Source organism: Tasmannia lanceolata, unplaced genomic scaffold (genome assembly GCF_043159265.1).
Source record: "Tasmannia lanceolata isolate RefF3 unplaced genomic scaffold, GAP_Taslan_0.1 ptg000011l, whole genome shotgun sequence".
Lineage (NCBI taxonomy): Eukaryota > Viridiplantae > Streptophyta > Magnoliopsida > Canellales > Winteraceae > Tasmannia > Tasmannia lanceolata.
The window spans coordinates 1,135,696-1,158,245 of NW_027518688.1; the positions used below are offsets into that span (position 1 = coordinate 1,135,696).

A 22,550-nucleotide genomic window follows, 5' to 3' on the forward strand; every position below is an offset into this window, starting at 1 on the left:
TTTTGCCTAAGCCGCCCTTTCGGGTTTTCAACTTAGCAGGGGAATGATCTTAAATTTTGCCTAGATTGCCCTTTCAGGTTTTCAGTCTAGCAGATCTTCATAACTCCGCTTCGTTTTTTTTTTTCACTTTTTGTGTTTCGGGACCTATATCGTTAATTCTGAACACCGGAAGGACTTTATAGGTAGGATAGGGTTTTTCAAAGAATGGCTTAAGGTTCAACAAAGATTTCGACCGAACCTGTGAACAGGTTGCCTACGTATCCCAGGGTAGGAATCAGGTCGTGCGTAGTTCAGGGCAAATGCCCCTAGTTTGAAGATAAAATGTTTGAAGGTTAATTGATTTTTCTTTTTTCTTTTCTTTCTGGAATAATTAACTTCTCTTCTTTTGGAACTTGTCCTTCTTTTTTTTTCTGGAACGATTGGTTTTTCTTTTCCTTCTTGAATCGACCGAACTCGGTTCAACTGAGTTGCCTACGTACCCCAGTATAAGGATCAGGTCTCGCGTAGTTCGGGCAAATGCCCCTGGTTTGATGGGTTTTCAAGAAAATTTTATTCAGGCTCGAAGGGTTTGCAAACCGGTATTCTTTTGACATTGGGTTCTGATTTTGGAATTTATTCGGCCAAAGGAGGCCTTCCGATGTTCAGATTGGGAATCGATCTGGGTTACTAGAGTCTGTCTAGTACTGATTATTTATTTCTTTTTTTTCTTTTCTTTTTTTCACGGAGTTTGACGGCTTTTCCCGGTAAGAGATAATGGATCTTCTTCTTCCAAGATTCTAATGTGTGCTTGCGACTTTCATAGAGCGAAACTTGTTATTTGACATCCTCCATCTATGGATTTGTAACTCTTGATATCTGATGAGCACTTTTCAATGCTTGCTCTGAACTTCTTATCTTGAATTTGTTGGCTTTATGTTATGAATTTGAGAACCAAGATCATTGATTGGAAATATGAAAGTTGTTTCCACTCTATGCCCCTTGTATAGCATATATCTTCTCACTTTCTTCATTTTCTTTGAGCTTTCCATCTATGTCTTGCCCCTGGTATCGGTTGTAGCTTTTCTAGACAATTTTCTTATTCTTGAAGTAATTTTATCAATTCTTCACACTCTTCAGAGGGTAATGTATTTTCAATCGGCATTCACTGAATCAAAGTTTCAGTGCCAGTGTTTACCACTTCAATTTCATCTTTGAAAAGCTGGGATTGGCGCTCCTCCTCTTGTTCAAGTAATTGCTGTGACTCAAGTGGAGTTTCGTCAATTTTGTCCTCATTTGAGGAGGGAGTATTATTCTCATTGGTTATTGAAGTTAGAAGCACACGTTGGAATGTATAGAGAAAGCAAGTTTCATTGAATTGAAAAAAAAAGACCACATCTGATAAGACTTATCCTGAACAGACTCAGAATTCACACTCTTGACTCAAAAATAAAAGTAAGAAACGACTCAACTGGACTAGAAATTTATTCAAACTTTTAGAAGAGTGCACTTAATAACTGGGCTTGACATCATGACTGGACTTAATTAAAATAACAAAAGGACTAAGACTGCTGCAATTGTCTGGCTTTAGAGGCTCGGCGAAAACTGAATCATCATCATAACAAGTGCCTTTTAACTTCTGGTTCTTCTCTGTCACTGCAACTGAACCTGAGCTTCTCAAACCCCAAGTGCCTAAACATCATCCAGCGGCGGTACAACCTGGTTTTGTATAGGACTATCAGCAATATTTGGCGCTTGCTGAAATGGTAGCTTGCGCTCATCGATCAACTTCTGGATCACATGCCTCAGAGTTATGCACTGATCAGTACTATGCCCCGATCCTCGATGAAAATCGCAATGCTCTTCCGCTCTCCATGTCCTGGGGAGCGGATTAGGAGGTTCCTTAATGCGAGGCAAGTAGATATCGCCGGATTCCAATCCTTGCTGCAATATGACAGATGGTGGAAACAGGAGAGGGGTGAATTCCCTATTAGGCTTTTGCTCAGCTGCAATCCCTGATTGAGTATATTTGAATACCATAGAGTTCTGTGACGGGTTATCCATTGATACATTATCAACCTCAGAGATCTTAGCTAGAGTCTGTGTCTTAACTTCTTTTGAATTGGAGTTTCCTCTATTGTAAACTCCTTGTGCCATTGCTTCCTCAATTTGCATACCAGCATTGATGAAGTGTTTAAAATCTGGATAATACTGAAGAGACATGTGGTATTGGAGCTGAGAGGATATATTCTTCATAATCATCTGGACTTGCTCCTCTTCTGAGGGACGCTGCATCATTTGAGCCGCTAACCTTCTCCATCTCTTGACGAAAGTTAAGAATGACTCTTTTGAGTCCTGCTTGGTTCTCTCAAGATCCTTCCTAGTGATCTCGGTTCCATCATCATATTTGAATTGCTTGATGAACTGCTCTCCAATATCTTTCCATGTCCTATAACGAGTCTTGTCTAGGACCATGAACCACCTTCTAGCGACCTTTGTCAGAGAAACTGGGAACAATTGAGCCATTTGCTCAACAGATAGACCTTGAGGCTGGCACATGATAGTGAACATTTGCAAGTGTGTGATCGGACAACCCACACCGTCATATTTGTCAAAATCTGGCATCTGAAAGTTTGCGGGGAGACGAATTTCAGGAAACAACGTAAGATCACTTGGGTTGAAACCACCTCGGTCCTGAAGCTGGATGTCCTGAACTTTCCTGGTAAGACTTTCTAATTTCTCCATAACCTTCTTATCAACCGCAGACTGAGAAGGCTTACCGTGACCATCGCTGTACTGTTCTCTTTCTAACTCTTCTTCAGTTTTATCTGGGATAGGGATGAACACTGGCTGGGCGGGTGCTGCTGAAGTAGGTGTATGGTGCATAGGCCTTTTATCTTTGGAAGACGATGGCCCGAGTTTCTCAGCAAGCTGGGCTTTGAGGGTCTGATTTTCATCTTTGATCTCTTGTAATTGCTGGAGAACTAAGGCAAGAGTTTCAGCAACAGTAGTGAGCGGAGGATTCTCTTGGTTTTCTGCCATGGGTGAGGAGAAAGAAAGGGACGCCGGAGTTCTCACAGAGAGTGGTGGAGAGAGAGATTTCCTCTCCAACCGTGAAGAGATCTGAACCTAAAGAGTGGTAGACTTAGCTATGGTGCCAACTTCCTGTGATGGGAACAATGAACACGAGGTATATGAGCTTGTCATTCAAGGAGTGTTCATTCTCAATGACTGAAACAAAGATTACACATTTAAGCAAGTAGTTGGGACAATAGAATGAATCCTAGAGGACCAAGACATGACAATGATGACTGATTCGCATAGGGGAATGCCCCTAGTTCAATGATTATGAGAGTGAACTCTGAAGGACTTAGCAAAATATTCTTGAAAAAGGTTGCCCCTGGAGTAAGAAAAGACTAAGGGTACAAGTACAATCAGATCATCAAGATCAGGCATGATCAGATCATGAGATTGCATAATCGAAAGATTGTGAGATTCCGCTCCTGCTAGTTAGGGGATGGCATGAAGATACGATCGAATCGTATGACAGAAGAATGAAAGACGCACGATCAAGAGATTAAATGAGATAGCATAAGATTGCTTTCAACGGATAGATCATGAATGACTAATCCTATGAGATCTTTGGAATGATGGGATTTATATCCTAACCCCAAAGGGTAAGTTTTTTAATCTTCACACATTTTATCAGTGTTACCTGAAGGCATCAACCCTAATCCTAATCTAGCGGAGTGGAGAGAGGATCTCGACTCATGACTTTGTTCGTGTACCTAGGACCGATCGTAGCCATTGGAAGATGGTCTACGGCCTAATCTAGACACAAATAGGTAGGATATCCTAAACTAGGCTCACACACGTGATACACATGTGTTCGTATACTACATGCATGTGTGGGTTAATCTAGGGGTAAGGCCAAGAGTTCCCTTAGCGCGAATCCCTGTTCGATATACTGTACCAGTGTCCGGCGTATCAGTACGTGAACAAGAGATCCGTTTACGTACCATAAAGGTACTAGGCTAAAGGTGGAATGCTTCTCTAGCACAGAGGCACCAGGTGATGAAATCCCAGTCAACCATGCTAAATAACACTCCGGATTCCTAAAATAGGACGTGTGTGCACGTGAAATGCAAGGGTTTAGATGCAAGTGATGTAAGTGTGTGCAATAAGTTTGCGCAATCTATGATGCCTTCAGGTTTTGTTAGATTAAGTTCAAGTAAAATGTGATGAGAAAATAAAACAAGGCAAACTAATCTAACAAGTATAGAGTTTTTATGAGCCAGTTAAATTAAATTCAAATGAATTATCTTTTGAAATTTTAATGAAGTTAGGTGGTCCCCAGCAGAGTCGCCAGACTGTGGGACATGATCCAGCGAGAGGGGGTGGGGCGCGAGCCGCCGCGCTCTCTCTCTTGGTCTCTCGTATCCACGCGATTGGCGTGTGCATTTTATTATTGATTTGAATTAATCTTTCTTGTGAACTTGGGATCACTAAGGCAATCCGAATTCCACACGAAAGAGACTGACAGAGTCGCCACCTAGATGTGGGATCTAGGACCCGTAATTAACCAGAAATCTAGACTCGCTACCTGGTTACGAGAATGGAAGGTATGGGGAGTTATCCACCACATGCACCATTCTTGCCCGATAATCGGTCTTCGATTCCAAAAGCTAACTCTTTTAAATTTATTTTAAATGGCTCATTCAACTCTATGTTAATGTGCGAACTAAGTGACATGCATCCTATGATCTAATTTCAATGTGAATCCTAAATGTGTATCTTGATTTATTAATTTGTCTGGATTCAATCTAAGTGAAAGTTCTCCTAAAATTCTAATTTCATGGAAAGTCCTAAGTGATTTGATTAAGCATTTACAAGAAAATTAATATACAAAACACCACAATTTGTTTGTGGTGCCGACTCGCGGGTGGTATGCCATCAGACATCCAAGCTGCCTACGTACCCAAGCCTCACTGGGATCAGAGTCGACGTAGTTCGGTGCACCTAAGCTAAGTTACATATGCCTAACTCAACTAAGACACCGACCTAGACGGGATTGACTGTTTCAACAGTTTTAGGAGAAGTTATTTAATTCAAGTTGAAGATTTTATTATCTTAGGATTTCATCTAAGATGCTATATGATTCTCATCTAAATGCAAATGGTCCCTTAGACTAATGCAGGTTTGCCTTACATCCTAGTTTACTAGGCTTGTCCTAGGGAAAGATTGGGTGACTAGTGTAACTAGACCTATGGCACGGTTGCTATACATAGCAAGCGTCCGTGATGAGGCCGGACTCCTAACTCTAGGACTCTCTAAAACTTAGGACACGACACGACACCGGTGTTCCTAAATTGGGCTCTAAGGGTCCTTACGACGGAAACCATAATCCAATGGTTCCGAGAGACACGAGATGAATCGAGATGATGAATAGTGTGAGGGAATGGGAAAGATAGAGAAAGGTGCGACTGAACTTGGGAGTGCCAAATTGCCTACGTACCCCGTGATGGGGATCAAGCCACACGTAGTTCCACTGGGGAGGTTGCTTGGATTTTGGAAAACAGGTTTGGTATTTGGATCAGGAATCGGGTTTGTATTTGAGCATTGGACTTGAGATTCAAAAACATTGATATAGCAATGGGATTTTGGAATTGGGAATTTGCATCAAAGAATTGAGCATATTGGAATCATCAAGGGTTTGAATTTTCGGAATTCAAAGTGGGCGGGCTTATGAGATTCGGCCAAATGGATTCAGACATGCGACTCGGATTGTGTTGGGATATGACTTGGTTGGATTGGGTTAATGGTTAGGGTCAAGTGAGTCGGGTCTAAGTTAGGAGCAAACCCGAGACTAGCCATGGTCTAACTAGGAGGAAGCAGGGTACAAACCAGGGTGCGGACCAGGGTGCACCAGGGTGCGAACCAGCAGGGAACCAGGGTGCGAACCAGCAGGGAACCAGGGTGCGAACCAGCAGGGGAACCAGGGTGCAACCAGCAGGGAACCTGGGTGCAACCAGCAGCGAACCTGGGTGCAACCAGGGTCTAACCAGAGTGCGAACCAGCAGGGAACCAGGGTGCGAACCAATATCGAACCAGGGTGCGAACCAGTAGGGAACCAGGGTGCAACCAGCAGGGAAGCAGGGTGCGAACCAGTAGGGAACCAGGGTGCGAACCAGTAGGGAACCAGGGTGCAACCAGCAGGGAACCAGGGTGCGAATCAGTAGGAAACCAGGGTGCAACCAGCATCGAACCTGGGTGCAACCAGCAGCGAACCTGGGTGCAACCAGGGTCTAACCAGAGGCTAACCAGGGGGAAAACAGACCCTACATGCTTCCTAACATGGTTTTTCTTTTAAAGTAAAAGATATGCATGAAAACAGACCCTACATAGAATTGAAATAAATGCCTACCTCTTTGGAAACCCACTTTGTGTTTGATTTTTCTTTGATGGTAATTCCTTGAAGATGATTCCTTGCTTGATAATGACTGCTTTTGATATATATCACCCAACGTATAAAATCACCCGATCCGGCAAGGATGGCCGAACCCTTGAAGAGATGAGGGAGAGGGATGAATTTTCTAAGAGAGGGGTTCTTTTTCTTCTTTTTCTTGGATGGTGGGATGAGAGGGTATTTATAGGAGAATGGGATAGGAGGTTAGGTGAGGTTAGGTGAGGTTAGGTAAGGTTAGGTGAGGTTAGGTGGTTAGGTGAGGTTAGGTGAGGTTAGGTGAGGTTTGGATGGTTAGGATGAGAGGAGAGGTTAGGTGAGGTTAGGTGAGGTTTGGATGGTTAGGATGAGAGGAGAGGTTAGGTGGTTTTGGATGGTTAGACCCAGGTCAAGATCTGCCATTGATCTAACGATTTACGGAAATCGGGTCTCGGAATGGAATCAGGGTTCGGGCTATGAAGTGACCCTATCTTATTTTGTCCCGATTGATGATCCGTAAAGTCAGATCAAGATATTAATGACCTAAAACATATATTAGGTTATTGTTGGTTAAAGTAAAGCAAAATGTGGGTGTCTACACTAACACCTTCCTAACTCAGAATCAGGCACGGACCCAAATATCTCTGGATTTATCCATTGCATAGAATAGATTTTTGGTTCCATGGCCGTATTCCATGAATGACGACTCTTACATTTTTAGGTACGTCTTGGTTCCATGCTCATCCCCGAATCAAGAGGTATCTTCTATATCGCACTCAGGCTGAGTGAGGGGCACCATTTCGAGAGAGCCTCTGCTGGAGCTCTCCATCATGTGGAGATCTTAGAGATGGAGAGGGACCCGTCCCCCGCCGTCCTCGGATCGGGGTCCACAGGCTGGTGACTCTGCTGGGGATCTTTTGAGATATTGCCTAACTCTATTAAAATGCCATTTCTTTTATTTTTTTTGTTAACTTTGAAGAAATTTTGGGCCAAAATCAAGGAAAATGGGAACTTTTTCGTTAGAAATCCAAGAGCACCAAATAGGTGCATAATAAAATAAGGGCTCACTCACTCTCATCCCTTGCATATATTATCTGTTTTGTGGTTACTTTCTCTATGGTTTGTTTTGGATGTGACTATCAGATGACCTATTCGGGATACTATGAGCAGGAGCTGTGAGGGCTATACTGGCCTTCTAATGCATCCCCGCACTAGTAGTATACTCAACGCATGGATACTTCGTATGTAAAACGGACATAGTTTATATACTGGAGGAGATTCACGGTATACAAGTAACTATGCACCCGGCCAGGTGGCCCTCAGCCTTATCCTCTCTATATATTGCATTGTCCTTTTGTTTGCATATAGGGATGAACATGTGTTGCTTACACATGTGGAGCCTAGAGTTAGGAGCCTTGTCCCATCTTTAGACTAGGGTAGCTCACCTTATGTGGCTACATCACGGTCCTAGTACACTTACTAGTCTGTCATGAGTCAAGACTTCCTTAACCCTGCTAAATTAGACTAGGGATGGTGCCCCTGGTTAGGATGTATATATGTATATATACCTATTTATATATTGATTATTAGATTGGGGCCATCATATTTAGTGAGGCTTCCTTATCTTATCGAATCAATAATATTAATTCATCTTTCAGATTTAGACCTGGCTGGTGGCTTTATTTGCAACCCTCGTGGCTATGGTCTATCTTTTGATCCATTGATGGTGAATTCGATCCTTATATTTGATTAGACTAGGACCTACTCATTTGGTGAGGCTTCCTTGTCTAATTTTATCCATGATATTAATCCATCTTTCAGATTTAGACCTGGTCAGTAGCTTCTACTTGCCACCCTCATGGCCAGTTTTTCTATTGATCCATTGATGATAAATTTGGTCCTTATTTTTTATTAGACTAGGGCCTATTTATTTAGTGAGGCTTCCTTATCTAATCTTATCATTCATCTTTCAGATTTAGACCTGGTTTGTGGTTTCTTCTTACCACTCTCATGGCCATGGTTTATCTTTCGATCTATTGATGATAAATTCAATCTGGGGCGCTCCACTAAAACAATGAGATTCTTCAAAGGACAAATCTCGAAGCTGTACACCCGACTCCCACAACTCCAAAGGGAACAAACCCTTTCTGCCCGAAGCCTTGATGAGGAATCACACCCTCTTACAATGTCTTCTCCTTTCTTAACAGGCCGAAGAGTAGACCCTCACAGCGTCTTCACCTTTGTTACCGAGCCGAAGAGAAGACCCTCAAATACAAATGAAGAAAATTGAAATCCAAGGAGTGACTTGGTTTGGCAACCTAGAGGGGGGGTGAATAGGATGTTTACAAAACTTTTGCCTTTTAAAAACTTTTACCAATTTCACCTTAGTTTTATCCATTATTTATTAAGTTTGAAATTGTTGAACTTAAAACAAATTAATGTAAGTTCAAAAACCCTTATTGATTAGCAAACTTTATTAAGTGATTTAATAGCCTAGTTAGCAAGGTTAAGATATTTAGGTTGATTATCAATGCTAACTGCTCACTCAATTCTAAGTAACAATGCAAGGACAAATAATGAAATAAGAGAGTGAGAGGGAGTGAGAGAAATACCAATCACACAAGTGACACAAAGATATATAGTGGTTCGGCAAATGGCCTACTCCACTCTTCTCAAGGTCGCATTTGAGGATTTTCACTATTGAGACCTCCACGACGCCCGGGTCCGAGGCTTTTACAATCCAAGGGAATTAAATAAGGATGCCCTTCCACCTTTACAATGACTCCTTCTCCGCCGAGTTTTAAGCGCTTCACCCAACGGAATTAAACGCGGATGCCCTTGCCACCGATTGAATGAAGAAGAAGATTAGCTTTGCCTCTAAGTAGGCTAAAATGGGCACTCAAGCTCCCACAAGATTCTCTCAAAAATCAATCACAATTTTAAAGCCTAAACCAATCTCAAATGATTTTCTCCAAATCAAGGCACAAGAGGTTGGTGAGAGTTTTTTTACCCAAAAATGATTCACAAATGATTTTCTAGGGTTTGTTGAAGTTGGACAATGTTCATCAAGTGTTTTAGACCCATTTGATGGGTATATATGGTGTCCTAACTAGCCGTTGGACCACAACGGCTATATTTTTTTGAACAAAAACACTTCTCGGAGTTCCGAGAATTCAAACAGAGTATGGGATTTTATTCCTTGAACCATTTCTCGGAGCTCCGAGAAAATTCTCGGAATTCCAAGACTGGTTTTCCAGCATTTAGGTTCTAACTTGTAAAATTCATATCTCCCTCATTTCTCGTCGGATTTTGACGTTCTTGTACTCTACGGGTATGAAACAAATGAGAGCTATCTGTTAAAAATATTTTCAAAAATATTTTAAAATATTTTAAACAAGTTTTGATAGGATTTAGTTGCTGGTTTAGGTTGTTTCTTCAGAACTCTGTTTTGTTCAATGTTGTGTTGAATGCCATATGGGTCCCAACATGTTGGTATACCACCATGGCCATTCACTTATCCATTTAAGTCCTTAAAGGGTGTGTTAGTCTCTTTGAAAAATATATTTTTAGGGGTTTTAAGATGTGCCTTGATCAAGAGAAAACACAAGAGAGAAAGGTGATACATACTACCATTCGAAGTACTCTCTTGAACTTCTCTTGAGCTAATCTTCATTTGATCTTCAATGTGGTGCTTGGCTTGCTTTGGGATCTTCAAAGTTAAGCTTCTTTCTTTTACACCTTCCAAGGATGATGCCACCATTTGATTCAAGCTCCTTTGTCCTTTGCATTGCTTGTTGATCCTCCAACTTTAGCCTTTCTTGATCTTTTCCTTTCTAACCTTATGCTTTGAGATGATGATGATGAGCTTCTCCTTGGTACCTCCAAGGCATTGTTTGTCCAAGTATATTCTAGCTCGTTTGTCCATTTGTTGGTTCATCTTTCAAGCATAGACCATCTTTGTGTGTGTGCTAGCCTGGATTGACCTGTGACTTTCCTATCCATAGCACAACACTCAAGGAAAACTATTAGTCCATAAAGAACTAATCAATTTGGATTTGTTAATCATCAAAATAAGGTAAGAGGATGACCCCTCGGGCTTACGAAAATAAAAGAAAAACTCTCTTGCCTCTTAGATAGGCAGATTACAAACTTTGCTAGCTCACCAACACTCCAAGGAAAGATAAAATGTAAAGCCTATGGAGTTCCTCTTGATAAAATGTGCAAATACAAGATCAAAGAGGTTTAGCTTTTGATAAAAGGTTTTAGCTCAAGGAAAATGGGTTTTGATCTTTCTCAAATGTTCAAAAGCTTGTTTAGATAGGTTTTAATCATGTATACATAGTGTATATAAAAATATGACCGTTTGGGGGTAAAACTGTAAATAACTGGGTTGAAAAAGTCAACATGCGAAAGCCCTAACGGCTAGTTTGCCCGACCGTCACGGTCGATCGAGCCACCAAGGTCGCCCGCCCCTATTGGGCGCCCTTTTATATTTTCAAATTTCTTAACGTCGCGGTCGCCCGGCGAGGGCTCCCTATCCGCTCAAAAATTCGACTCAAAAACTTATACCGATCGACCGACTCACGGCAGTCGCCCGCCCAAACCCATGTCGGAATGTTCTGTTTCAACAGAACTATTTCCGTGGTCGCCTGGCTCACCCCAGTCGACCGGCCCGATAAATTTCTGCAAGTGTTGGATTTCCAGCTACGTTGTCGCGGTCGCCTGGGAGACCCCCGGTCGACCGGCCCTGGTTAAAATTCCATATTTACTTTAAAGCTTAGGGGCATTGGGCCATGGTCTTTGGGCTTTAGTCCTAGGTTTTCAAGCACACATTTGGGTGTGTGTATGGTTTCCAAAGATGTAAAAAATTAAGTATGAAAACCATTTGAAAACCTTTTGAAAGTGCAATTTTACAAAAAATCAAGAGGACTCTAAATACATTCTAAAAGTGTATACCATGAGTCTTCTTGGAATTTATAGTCTCCTTTGCCCTTTCTTGGACTTTTTCAGCTTGAGTGAACATCTTCAACTTGATATGGCTCATGTGACTTCTCATTCAATCTTCAATGCATGTTGAATGGTTCATGAGGTGTCACCATGGCATGTTCAACTCCAAGCTCCTTCTTGACATTTGCTAGGAACTTATGGAATCTTCATCTTCAAGCTTTTTGACTTGAACATCTTCAAATGATGTTGTCTCCAATGTAGGTGCAAGCTCTTGGTTCATTTGATCCTTGATCCACAAGCCATGTGTTGAGAAGAGTTGTGTAATGGCAATTATGACATGAAAATCATGTATGCAACACAACACTTCAAAGCAACACATCAGTCCATAAATGCTAATCAATTTAGTATGCTAGCATCAAAACAAGAAGGTATGGTGAATGATTAGACCCATACAAAAATTGGTTTGATTAACAATCTATTCCAAAACCCATGATGGATTCCATCCCCTAAGTAAGTTTTTAATTTATCTTTTATCTCTTAAACAAATCTTGGTTTTAGTTGTCTTTTAATTCTAGTTTTCAAGTTTGATTTCATATCTGATTTTCCCGTTTTAATGCTATTAGTCAAATTTTGAAGCCAATTTTGGACAGGTAAACGACCAAATCAGGAACAATTATAAAAATAAAAGTTGTAGATCTTTCCAATTTCTTCGCAATGAGTACTTAAAGGTTAAAATATGAGTTCAGATGAGTGAGATATGAATGTTTTAGTAAACAGTATTTTTAATTCCAGATTCTGAAATTCAGATTTTAGTTTTTTTGATTTTCTAATTAGAATAGTTTTAATTTGTTTGTTAATTAGAACGAATTTCTCTCATTAATTAGAACTGATTTTCCTTATTTAGTAGGTACTTAATAGAATCATTAAATCTTTGGTTCACTTTGCGTAGATATAGGAAATAAAGTAATGATCAAGTTAAAGTTAGTTTCGATCTTTGTTTTGTTTAAGGAGTAAATTTATAGTAAGTTGTTGGCTCCAAGGTAAATCGACAAAAATTCTGAGACCCATGCAAGGAAATAACTTATTATACTTTTATTTTCTAAATAATATAAAGACAGAAAGTCAACATTCTCTTCCCTGAGATCGACCGGTGACTGCATATGATCTGTGCACTTGCGGTTATTTAATATCACAATCAATGTGATGGGTTCTGTTTGGGTTGTGCCAAAAGGGTGACCGAACCTGGGTTTGTCAGGTTGCCTACGTACCCCAAAGAGGATGGGATCAGGTCCACGTAGTTCAAATTTTGATTTGTTTCTTAGAGTAATATCTTTTTAACTGATCGAGGTTAGTAGGTTCAGGAATTCTATCCCCGTTTTGGTGAAGAAGTCTGCCGGCTTTTCCGGGCAAGATTTCATCAACGATGTAAGGCTAGACCAGTTAGGTCTAAACTTTCCTCGTGGATCGAAGATAGAAGCTCAACATTCTCTAAGCACCATATCCCCTTCTCTGAGTTCACGGATTCGAACCTTCTTGTTGAAAGCTCTTTCTAATCTACGCTGATAGCCTTGTACATGATATGCTGCTTTCAACCTTTTCTCATCCATCATACAGAACTCTTGATGACGAATACGAGCCCCTTCAGATTCTGGTAGATCGCTTTCCATCAGGATTCTGAGTGACGAAATTTTCAACTCGATGGGCAGGACAGCTTCCATGCGATATGTGAGTGAATAAGGAGTGGCGGACAGACATTCTGTATGCCCAAAGTGCGAACGGGAGTTTACTCGACCAATCTTTGTACGATCGGGTCATTTTTCGAAGAATAATAGTCTTGATATTTTATTAGCTGCTTCGACAGCACCATTAGTCTGAGGTCTGTATGTAGAAGACTTATGGTGTTTGATTTTGAATTCTGCACACAACGATGCTGCTTCTTTCTTGAAATGCGAACCATTGTCTGATATCATCTCATGAGGGACTCCATATCTACAAATGATGTTGGCCCTGATGAATTTTGCGACTGATGCAGATGATATTGAAGTGTACGACTGTGCTTCGATCCATTTAGTGAAGTAATCGATTGCGACAAGTATATATTCGTGCCCACAGGATGACTTGGGAGAGATCTTACCAATGATCTCAATACCTCAGACTGAGAATGGCCACGGAGGTGTGAACGAATGAAGCTCCAACGGAGGCACATGTATCAGGTTAGCATGGATTTGACATAAGTGAGATGTTTTGACAAACGAAAAATAATCTGCTTCGAGGGTAGTCCAGAAGCAACCAAGACAAAGGATCTTCCGTGCTAACATTTTGCCATTCATATGAGGACCACAGACACCGGAGTGAACATATTCTAAGATTTCTACGGCTATATCTTCATCAACACAAAGGAGCTGGACTTCATCAAATGACCTGCGGTATAGGACTCCTCCACAAATGACATACCTGGACGCCGGTTTCTGTAACGCTCTTCTTTCCTTTAAAGAGACTTCTAGGGGAGTCCCCTACCGGAGATAAGATTTTTGATATCGAAATACCAGGGTTTCCCATCTGGACATCTGGCTGCTGTCTGAACTATGTGTATGTGTGCCGGGATGACATGTTGTTTTAATGCCAAAGGACGGACCTTAACCCCAACTGGGATATCAACCATAGACGCAAGCGTGGCTAGCGCATCAGCGAACCTGTTTCTCAATCTAGAGATGTAGGTGAAGCTGATATTGTGGAAACTCTTCATCAGGCTTGAAAGGTAAGTGATATGGAACCAACTTATCCTCTTTGCATTTGTTTGACAGATGATTAACAGAGAATCTACGTATACATCAAGGTCTTGTACCTCCAAGGATAGGGCTGCTTCCAGACTAGCTATGCAGACTTCGTACTCGATCACATTGTTGTTGCAATCAAAGTCTAATTTGATAGAGATTGGTATGTGCTCATCTCGAGGTGAAATAAGGACAATACCGACCCCTTTGCCTTTGGAGTTGGATGCTCCGTCAAAGTACATGGTCCATGTTGTAAGACTAGGCATATCTCTGATTGTTATGATTCCTTCGTCTGGAAACTCACGACTCAATTCTGCATCTTCAGTGGGTGCATCAGCTAACTGCTCTACAATGATTATGCTTTTAACAGACTTTTGGGTGACATATGTGATGTCAAATTCTGATAATAACAACAACCAACGTGCGATTTTGCCAATCAGGGCTGGTTTCTCAAACAGATACTTCATCGGATCCATACGAGAGACGAGATAGATTCTTTGTGATAGCAAGTAGTGTCTAAGCCTTTGAGTGGCCCACACCATGCTAGACAAGTTTTCTCCAGTTGAGTGTAATTTAGTTCATAATCTAACATCTTGTTGAGGCAATAAACTGACATTTCTTGTCTCTGGATCTTCTTGCGCCAACATACATCCGAGAGACGTATCCGTGTTTGAAAGATACAGGAGAAATAGCCGCCCAGGGACTGCTGGTGATAAAACTGGAGGTGATAACAGACATTCTTTGATATTTTCAAAGTCTTGCTGACATTCAGGGTTCGTTATCGGATCAAAATAAATTAATTAACCTAATTATTACTATTAGAATAGTGGTAAGAAAATGATCATATCCACTGGGAACTGGAAGGCTAAGATACTTTTGAAAGAATGTAGTTTCCGATTATTTATTTTTTTTAGAAAAGAAAAGAAAGATTTTTCTTGAATTGGAAATCAAACCTAAAGTTCAACAAATACTGAAGGATTAAAAATCTAGAGAAAAAGCTGTCTTTAGGTTTCAAATCCACATTGATTCATTAATTAATTTTTGACGCACCCTTTGGTTCACTATGACAACAAGTCTAATGATACCATAGAAAAATAATTGCAATTTTATCCTAGTTATAATCTATTTTGCCGATCACTATTGTCTTTCGCTACACTTAACACGCTTAGTTCGGTCAGTCATATAGACTATCATTGGTGAATCACAATCACAATGAAAACTATTGCTTGAATAAAATAAAATAAAACTTGAATCACAGAAACAAATTTTCTCCACTAAATCTAACATTGAAAATTCATTCAATAAAATGAGGGTCTAACATCAAGCAATTAAAAACTTTGCCACTCATGGTGCTATTTGATACGACGTAGCAAAGATGATGACCGAAGATGGCTGTAGTGATTCCAAGGCTGGAAGCTCAGCTCCTTCTCCTTCTTCTCTAATAAACCCTTTTCAACCCCAAAACAAATAAACAAACCCTCCTTTGCTAAATTTTCCAATCAGCCAAGGAATCAAACCCTAAATGAACTCAACTCTTTGCCCTCTCTATGTTCATTTTTTATATATATTCCAAACCCTCCAAATGAAGGATACTCCTTAGCAATGTGATAGACTTCTCCTTCTTCTAAATATGGGCAAAAGGGTGAGAGACAAATAGAGTTGCGATGGTGGCAGGGATTAATGGGAGGGAGGAAATGGGGTCAGTGGTAGATGTGCAATTGAGATGGGTATGAAGAGGTGAGGCTCGGTCTAAAGGTGGAAGTTGCAGAGGGGAGGATTTGATCCGGGTTGAGGAGGAGATGGAAGTGGCTCAGGTTTTCAAGCGTAGATCTGTGGAAAAGAAAATATGAAGAGAGATGGTTGTGGTGGGAGTAGTGATGTGGTGGAGAAGATCTCAAGAGAGAGAGCTGAAAATATGATTTTGAAAAAGGGGTTGGGACGTGGTGGCCGGTTCCTTCCTCGATCGCCTCCCCAAAACTTATCCTCGCAGCCCTCTAAAAAAAACGTCATAATCCTCCCACTCCATCGGATGAATTTTATTTCAAGTTATCTTTTTGAGAGTCCCCAACAGACTTGCTTCCTTAGTAGCATCCCTCCTTATCTTGGATAATCCTAACCATTCATCCTGTTGAATTGGACTGTACAAGTTGTACCGCCCAAACCTCTTCTATAGGACGATCCAAACAGTCCATCTAATGGGTTAACACTGAAATGGGTTGTGCCCATAAATTATTCCCATGGGCTGATTCGAACGATCAAATTTTGGCGTCGTTGCCGGGGATTCTGAAGCATGATTGCTTTGTTTGATTAAGTAGTTTCTTTCCATTCTGTTTCTGTTTTGTTAGTTTTTTTTAATGTTTATTTTTATTTTAGCTTGAGTTATAATTTTTTGTTCAATCTAATTTTCTTTTTACTTTTTGTTTGTTTTTGTAGGTAACCAAGTGGACGAAGCGAAGAGATTGCAACGCTTTGATCCTAGCAGCGACACCATTGGTTGTAATTTTTTATTTATTTATTTATTTATTTTATAGGCTTGGAGTCAGTTGATGCATGGTCGTCGCCGTGTCAACCTTAATTGGTCGACTTAGATCCCGAAATTGACAGAACCTTAAGTTTAATTCGGAACAATAGAAAGATGGCAGACAATGAACCAGTAAGACGCCCTTTGAGTGAGCATTTTACCCCTTCGACTTATACGTCGGCCTCATGCATTAGGATTCCTGCTGTACAGGAAGCCCAATATGAAATTAAGTCCAGCGTTATTCAGATGCTCCCATCATTTTATGGACTTAATAATGGGGAACCGTAGAAGCACCTTGATGAATTTCTAGAGAAATGCACCACAGTGAAAATCCAGAATCTATCGGATGATGCCCTGAAGTTGATCTTGTTCCCATTTTCTCTTAAGGATAAAGCCAAACAATGGCTCAATTCCTTGGATGGAGTGGTTATATCTACATGGGCAAAAATGCAACAGGAATTTCTTTGGAAGTATTTTCCCATAGGTCGGACCAATCAGATCAGGCGTGCCATCACTAGCTTCTCGCAAATTGATGGTGAGCAATTTCATGAGACTTGGGAAAGACTCAAAGACCTTATCCGTAAATGCCCCCATCATGCTGTACCTAAATGGCAGTTAGTTCAATGTTTCTATGATGGACTGATTGACAGACATAGGCAGATGGTAGATGCCTCTTGTAGTGGGACTTTCATGCATAAAAAACGAAGACGAGGAATGGACATTATTCGAGACCCTTAGTGAAAATTCTTTGCATCATGTCTCAGCCTCTAGAATTGAAAGTTCTATCATCGGACTCCAAAAGAAAGGTGGCATTTATGAGATAGGCAAATCGGTGGACATAAATACCAAGGTAGATATGCTAGCTCAAAAGTTAGATCGATTACTGGCTATAGGACAGAATTCCAGGCAACCGGCCCCATCTCAAAAAGGCCAAGGGGTGTGCGCTCTTTGCGCCAGCCCTACTCATTATATGAGTGATTGTCCTTCGGCTGCACAATTCCCTGAATTTATCCAAGAGCACGTGCAAGCTGCACAAGGTTTCTCCAACAAGGTAATGATCCATTTTCAAACACCTATAACCTGGGCTGGAGAAATCACCCAAACTTTGCATGGAAACAACCCAATGTGTCTCAAAATTTACCTTATAGGCAAAAAATTTCCAATCAATAGAATGCCTATAGAGACACGCAATAACCAATTCCTCCACTTCAACACAATACGACATTTGAGGAAAAGGTGTTGCACACTTTGAATGGGTTGGAACTTAACACTCAGATCCTCCACTCACATACCCAATCCATCAACAAGCTAGAAACCCAATTGGGCCAACTAGCGGATGCCATTAGTAGAAGAGAGGAAGGCAAACTACCGAGTCAAGCAGTAGGTAATCCGAATAGTCAGCCTAGCAACAAAGTGTTCCATGAGCAAGCAAAGGCAGTCATGAAATTAAGAAATGGCCGAGTAGTAGAAACATTTGAAGAAAGTACTGAGAAATAGTCTACTACAGTTACTAAGACTCAAGTTACCAAAGATCAGGAGAACAAACTAGTTGGGGAGAGCAAATCCAATTCCCACATGCCAAAAGCCCCTTTCGCCTCATGTTTGGAATCTCCTTCATCTTCCTTATTTGGGAAGAAGGGCGCTAAGATGGAAGAAATGTTAGAATTGTTCAAACAAGTCCAAATTAATATCCCTCTTATTGATGCAATTAAGCAAGTTCCAGCCTATGCTAAATTCTTAAGAGATTTATGCACTCAGAAGCATAAGTTGAAGACCCACATTCCTAAGACTGTGCATCTTACTGAGCAAGTTAGTGCGATTGTGTCCAACCAACTTCCCCCTAAGCTGAAAGATCCTGGAGCACCACTTCTTTCATGTTCTATTGGGTCCCTTCCCATTGAGGGTGCACTCCTGGATTAGGGGCAAGTGTGAACATATTGTCGAGCTCAGTGTATGATCATTTTGGGTTTGGAGAGTTGAAACCTACAAAGGTCATTCTCCAACTTGCTGATAGGTCAATTAAAGTCCCTAGAGGCTTTATTGAGGATATGCTTGTGAAGGTAGATGAGTTATACTTTCCTGTGGATTTCCTTGTGCTTGACATGTAAACACCTACCAGTGGGAAACCACAATCTATTATTTTAGGACGTCCATTCTTGGCTACTGCCACTGCATGCATAAATTGTAGATCAGGTGTCATGGATGTCTCCTTTAGTAATAGAAAGCTCAGACTTAATATCTTCAATGCTTCTTTGGGCCCTCAACGTGAGGAAGAGTGGTTCTCCGTTGATGTGTTAGATGAGGTTGTAGAAGGAGGCACACCTTTAGTTTTAGCAGATGACCCTTTACAACAGTGCATGACATTTTTCAATTCTTATGATTTCGATGTTGACATGTATACTGTTGAGGTCAATGCCCTTCTTGATGCACCTACACCTCCTGATCGTCCTTCATGGACAATAAAGTATGTGTCTCTACCCCCTTTGGCCGAAAAGCCACCAGTGAGTTCTATTGAGTCTCCCCCATCTTTAGATCTCAAGGTCCTTCCTGAGTCACTGAAGTATGCATTCTTGGGTCCACAGGATACGCTTCCTGTGATTATTGCTTCAGATTTGAGTTCTACTCAAGAGACTAAGCTTTTGGATGTTCTCAAAGAACATAGGGCTGCCATTGGTTGCTCTATGGCAGATTTGAAAGGAATTAGCCCATCAATTTGTATGCATCGGATTTTTTGTGATGATGATGCTAAACCTTTCCGTGATGGGCAGAGAAGGTTGAATCCCAATATGCGTGAGGTTGTTAAGAAAGAGGTGGTAAAGTGGCTTGATGCTAGTATCATTTACCCCATCTCTGATAGTAAGTGGGTGAGCCCTACCTAAGTTGTTCCTAAGAAGTCGGGAATTACAGTGATTGAGAAAAACGGAAGAAATGGAGATGAAAAACTCCAAGTATTTTGAGAGTTATGATGGAAATAGTTAGAGTCGCGCTTTGATCTAGCAGTTTACAGACCTACCTCCGATTGAATGACCATAACTCACTCAATTCAACTCGGAAGTCATTGAAATTCATGCCATTTCGAAGATGTCGAAGTGTAGTTTAAAACGAAAGAAACGGAGATGAAAAACTTTAAGTATTTTGAGAGTTATGATGGAAATAGTTAGACACGCGCTTTGGTCTAGCAGTTTACAGACCTACTTCCGATTGAATGACCATAACTCACTCAATTTAACTCAGAATTCATTGAAATTTGTGCCATTTCGAAGGTATCGAACTCTAGTTTACAACGAAAGAAACGGAGATGAAAAACTCCAAGTATTTTGAAAGTTATGATGAAAATAGTTAGAAGGGTGAGAAGGTTCCTACTCGTACAACCACAGGTTGGCGTGTATGCAGTGATTATAGGAAACTTAACTGTGTCACCTGAAAGGATCACTTCCCGCTCCCTTTTAATTACCAAATTCTTGAGAAGTTAGCAGGCCAGAGTCATTATTGTTTCCTGGATGGTTATTCAGGATATAATCAGGTGGCTGTGTATCCTGAGGATCAGGAGAAGACAACGTTTACATGTCCATATGGCACGTTTGCTTTCAGGAGGATGCCCTTTCGATTGTGTAATGCCCCTACTACCTTTCAGCATTGTATGATGTCTATATTCTCTGACATGGTAGGGGATTCTCTTGAGGTCTTTATGGATGACTTCTCGGTATTTGGGTCATCCTTTGATGATTGTCTCTTCAAATTGGCTGCAGTGCTTAAGCGATGTACGGAGACAAGTCTAGTTTTGAGTTGGAAGAAGAGCCATTTTATGGTTCAAGAAGGGATTGTCCTGGGTCATGTTGTGTCTCAGCGTGGAATAGAGGTTGACAAAGCCAAGGTTGACCTAATTGCCAAGTTACCTCCACCCACGTCAGTGAGACAGGTCTGGCCTTTCTTGGGACATGCAGGGTTTTACAGGCGTTTTATCAAAGATTTTAGTACCATCTCTACACCCCTGTGCAATTTACTTGCCTAGGATGTACCTTTTGTCCTTGATGATGTCTGTATGTCTGCGTTTCATACCATTAGAGTTGTATTGTCTGCGGCACCAATTATTCAACCCCCGGATTGGTCGCTGCCATTTGAGATCATATGTGATGCGTCTGACTATGCCGTTGGAGCAGTGTTAGCACATAGAGTAGACAAGAAGCCCATTGTCATCTATTATGCTAGTAAAACCCTTTCAGAAGCTCAATTGAATTATACCACTACTGAGAAGGAATTGCTAGTTGTTGTGTTTGCTCTCGATAAATTTTGATCATATCTCCTAGGATCTAAGGTAGTGGTGTTTTCTTATCATGATGCACTTCGACATCTCCTTGCCAAGAAAGATACCAAACCTAGGCTGATTAGATGGATTCTTCTGCTCCAAGAGTTTGATTTGGAAATTCGGGATAAGAAAGGTTCTGAAAATGTAGTAGCAGATCATCTGTCTAGGATCCTAGTTGAGTCCCCTTCCACAGAGCTGGTGAGGGAGTCTTTTCCTGATGAGCAACTATTTCAATCTCTACTGGCCCTTCCCCGTGGTATGCTCATATTGTTAATTACTTAGCTGTTGGTAAGATTCCTGATGGGTGGTCTAAGCAAGAGAAGGATAGATTATTTCCACAACTTAGGTATTATTATTGGGAAGATCCAGGATTGTTTTGATATTGCTCTGATCAGGTCATTCACAGGTGCATTCCAGAGAGAGAGTTTCATAGCATTCTCACCTTTTGTCACTCTCTGGCATGCGGTGGGCATTTTAGTGGTAAGAAGACGGCTGCTAAGGTTTTGCAGAGTGAGTTCTATTGGCCTACATTGTTTAGGGATGCATATGAGTTTTGCCGCTCTTGTTTGAGTTGTCAAAAGATAGGGAACCTGTCATGAAGGGATATGATGCCCCTTCATCCCATTTTGATTATTGAGATATTTGATGTGTGGGGCATTAATTTCATGGGACCTTTTCCTTCTTCATTTGGATTTGAGTATATACTGGTTGCGGCTGATTATGTGTCCAAGTGGGTTGAGGCAAAGGCCACAAGAACCAATGACCACAAGGTGGTGGTTGCATTTGTACAGAGCTAGATTTTCAGTTGCTATTGTTTCCCGTGAGCCATCAATAGTGATGGTGTTCCTCATTTTAAGCACTGGAATTTTGGAGCTCTGCTGAAAAAATATTCCATCACTCATAAGATTGCCACCCCTTACCATCCTCAAACGAGTGGTCAAGTTGGGGTGTCAAATAGGGAGATCAAGCGTATCCTTGAGAAAACGGTTAGGCCGGATAGAAAGGATTGGTCCTTGAGATTAGATGATGCATTATGGGCCTACCGCACAGCTTTCAAGACTCCCATTGGCATGTCCCCCTATCGCTTGGTATTTGGGAAAGCTTGCCACTTACCAGTTGAGTTGGAACATAGAGCTATTTGGGCCATCAAGCAGTTCAATTTTGATATGGTCATGGCTGGTTCCAGTCATTGTCTCCAGTTGTCTAAGTTAGAAGAGTTGCGCAATGATGCCTATGAAAGCGCACGAATCGATAAGGCTAGGACCAAAGTTTTCATGATAAACACATTGTCCGCATGTCTTTTGAGCCAAATCAGAAGGTGTGGCTTTTCAATTCTAAATTGCGTCTTTTTCCTGGTGAACTTTGTTCTAGATGGGATGGACCGTTTGGGGTCACTCAGGTGTCTCCTCATGGTGCTATTGAGATTCAAAATCCTAAGACAGGGCACACCTTAAAGGTGAATGGACAACGCTTAAAACCATATGTGGACGGTCTCACGGATGGACAATTAATTGAGTCAGTTGATTTGCTTGACCCAGTGCTTTGAGTACTTTGAGTTTTACTTTGTCTGGCTGAAGACATTAA

General features: G+C 41.1%; 2 protein-coding genes, 1 non-coding gene and 1 pseudogene across 4 annotated transcripts; 1 reads left to right on the forward strand and 3 right to left on the reverse strand.

The window, feature by feature from the left end:
* Positions 1–1,327: 1,327 nt before the first annotated feature.
* LOC143886362 (uncharacterized) lies at positions 1,328–6,974 on the reverse strand. 2 transcript variants are annotated; one of them, XM_077390301.1, is made up of 2 exons: positions 5,881–6,974; positions 1,328–3,141 (listed from the first exon to the last, which is right to left on the reverse strand). In XM_077390301.1, the coding sequence occupies exon 2, from the start codon at positions 3,016–3,018 to the stop codon at positions 1,669–1,671; it is 1,350 nt and encodes a 449-aa protein (XP_077246416.1). In that variant the 5' UTR covers positions 3,019–3,141; positions 5,881–6,974; the 3' UTR covers positions 1,328–1,668. The 2 variants fall into 2 exon arrangements, with proteins under 2 accessions (XP_077246416.1, XP_077246415.1); XM_077390300.1 differs by having other exon boundaries at positions 6,401–6,973.
* A 6,891-nt stretch (positions 6,975–13,865) lies between these two features.
* On the reverse strand, positions 13,866–14,681 carry LOC143886928 (uncharacterized). Its single transcript, XM_077391100.1, has one exon. It carries the CDS (start codon positions 14,679–14,681, stop codon positions 13,866–13,868), a length of 816 nt encoding a protein of 271 aa, XP_077247215.1.
* Positions 14,682–17,156: 2,475 nt separating this feature from the next.
* On the reverse strand, positions 17,157–17,262 carry LOC143886965 (small nucleolar RNA R71). Its single transcript, XR_013253955.1, has one exon. It is a non-coding gene; the product is annotated as a small nucleolar RNA R71 (small nucleolar RNA).
* A 1,596-nt stretch (positions 17,263–18,858) lies between these two features.
* On the forward strand, positions 18,859–22,512 carry LOC143886929 (uncharacterized; annotated as a pseudogene).
* Positions 22,513–22,550: the final 38 nt, after the last annotated feature.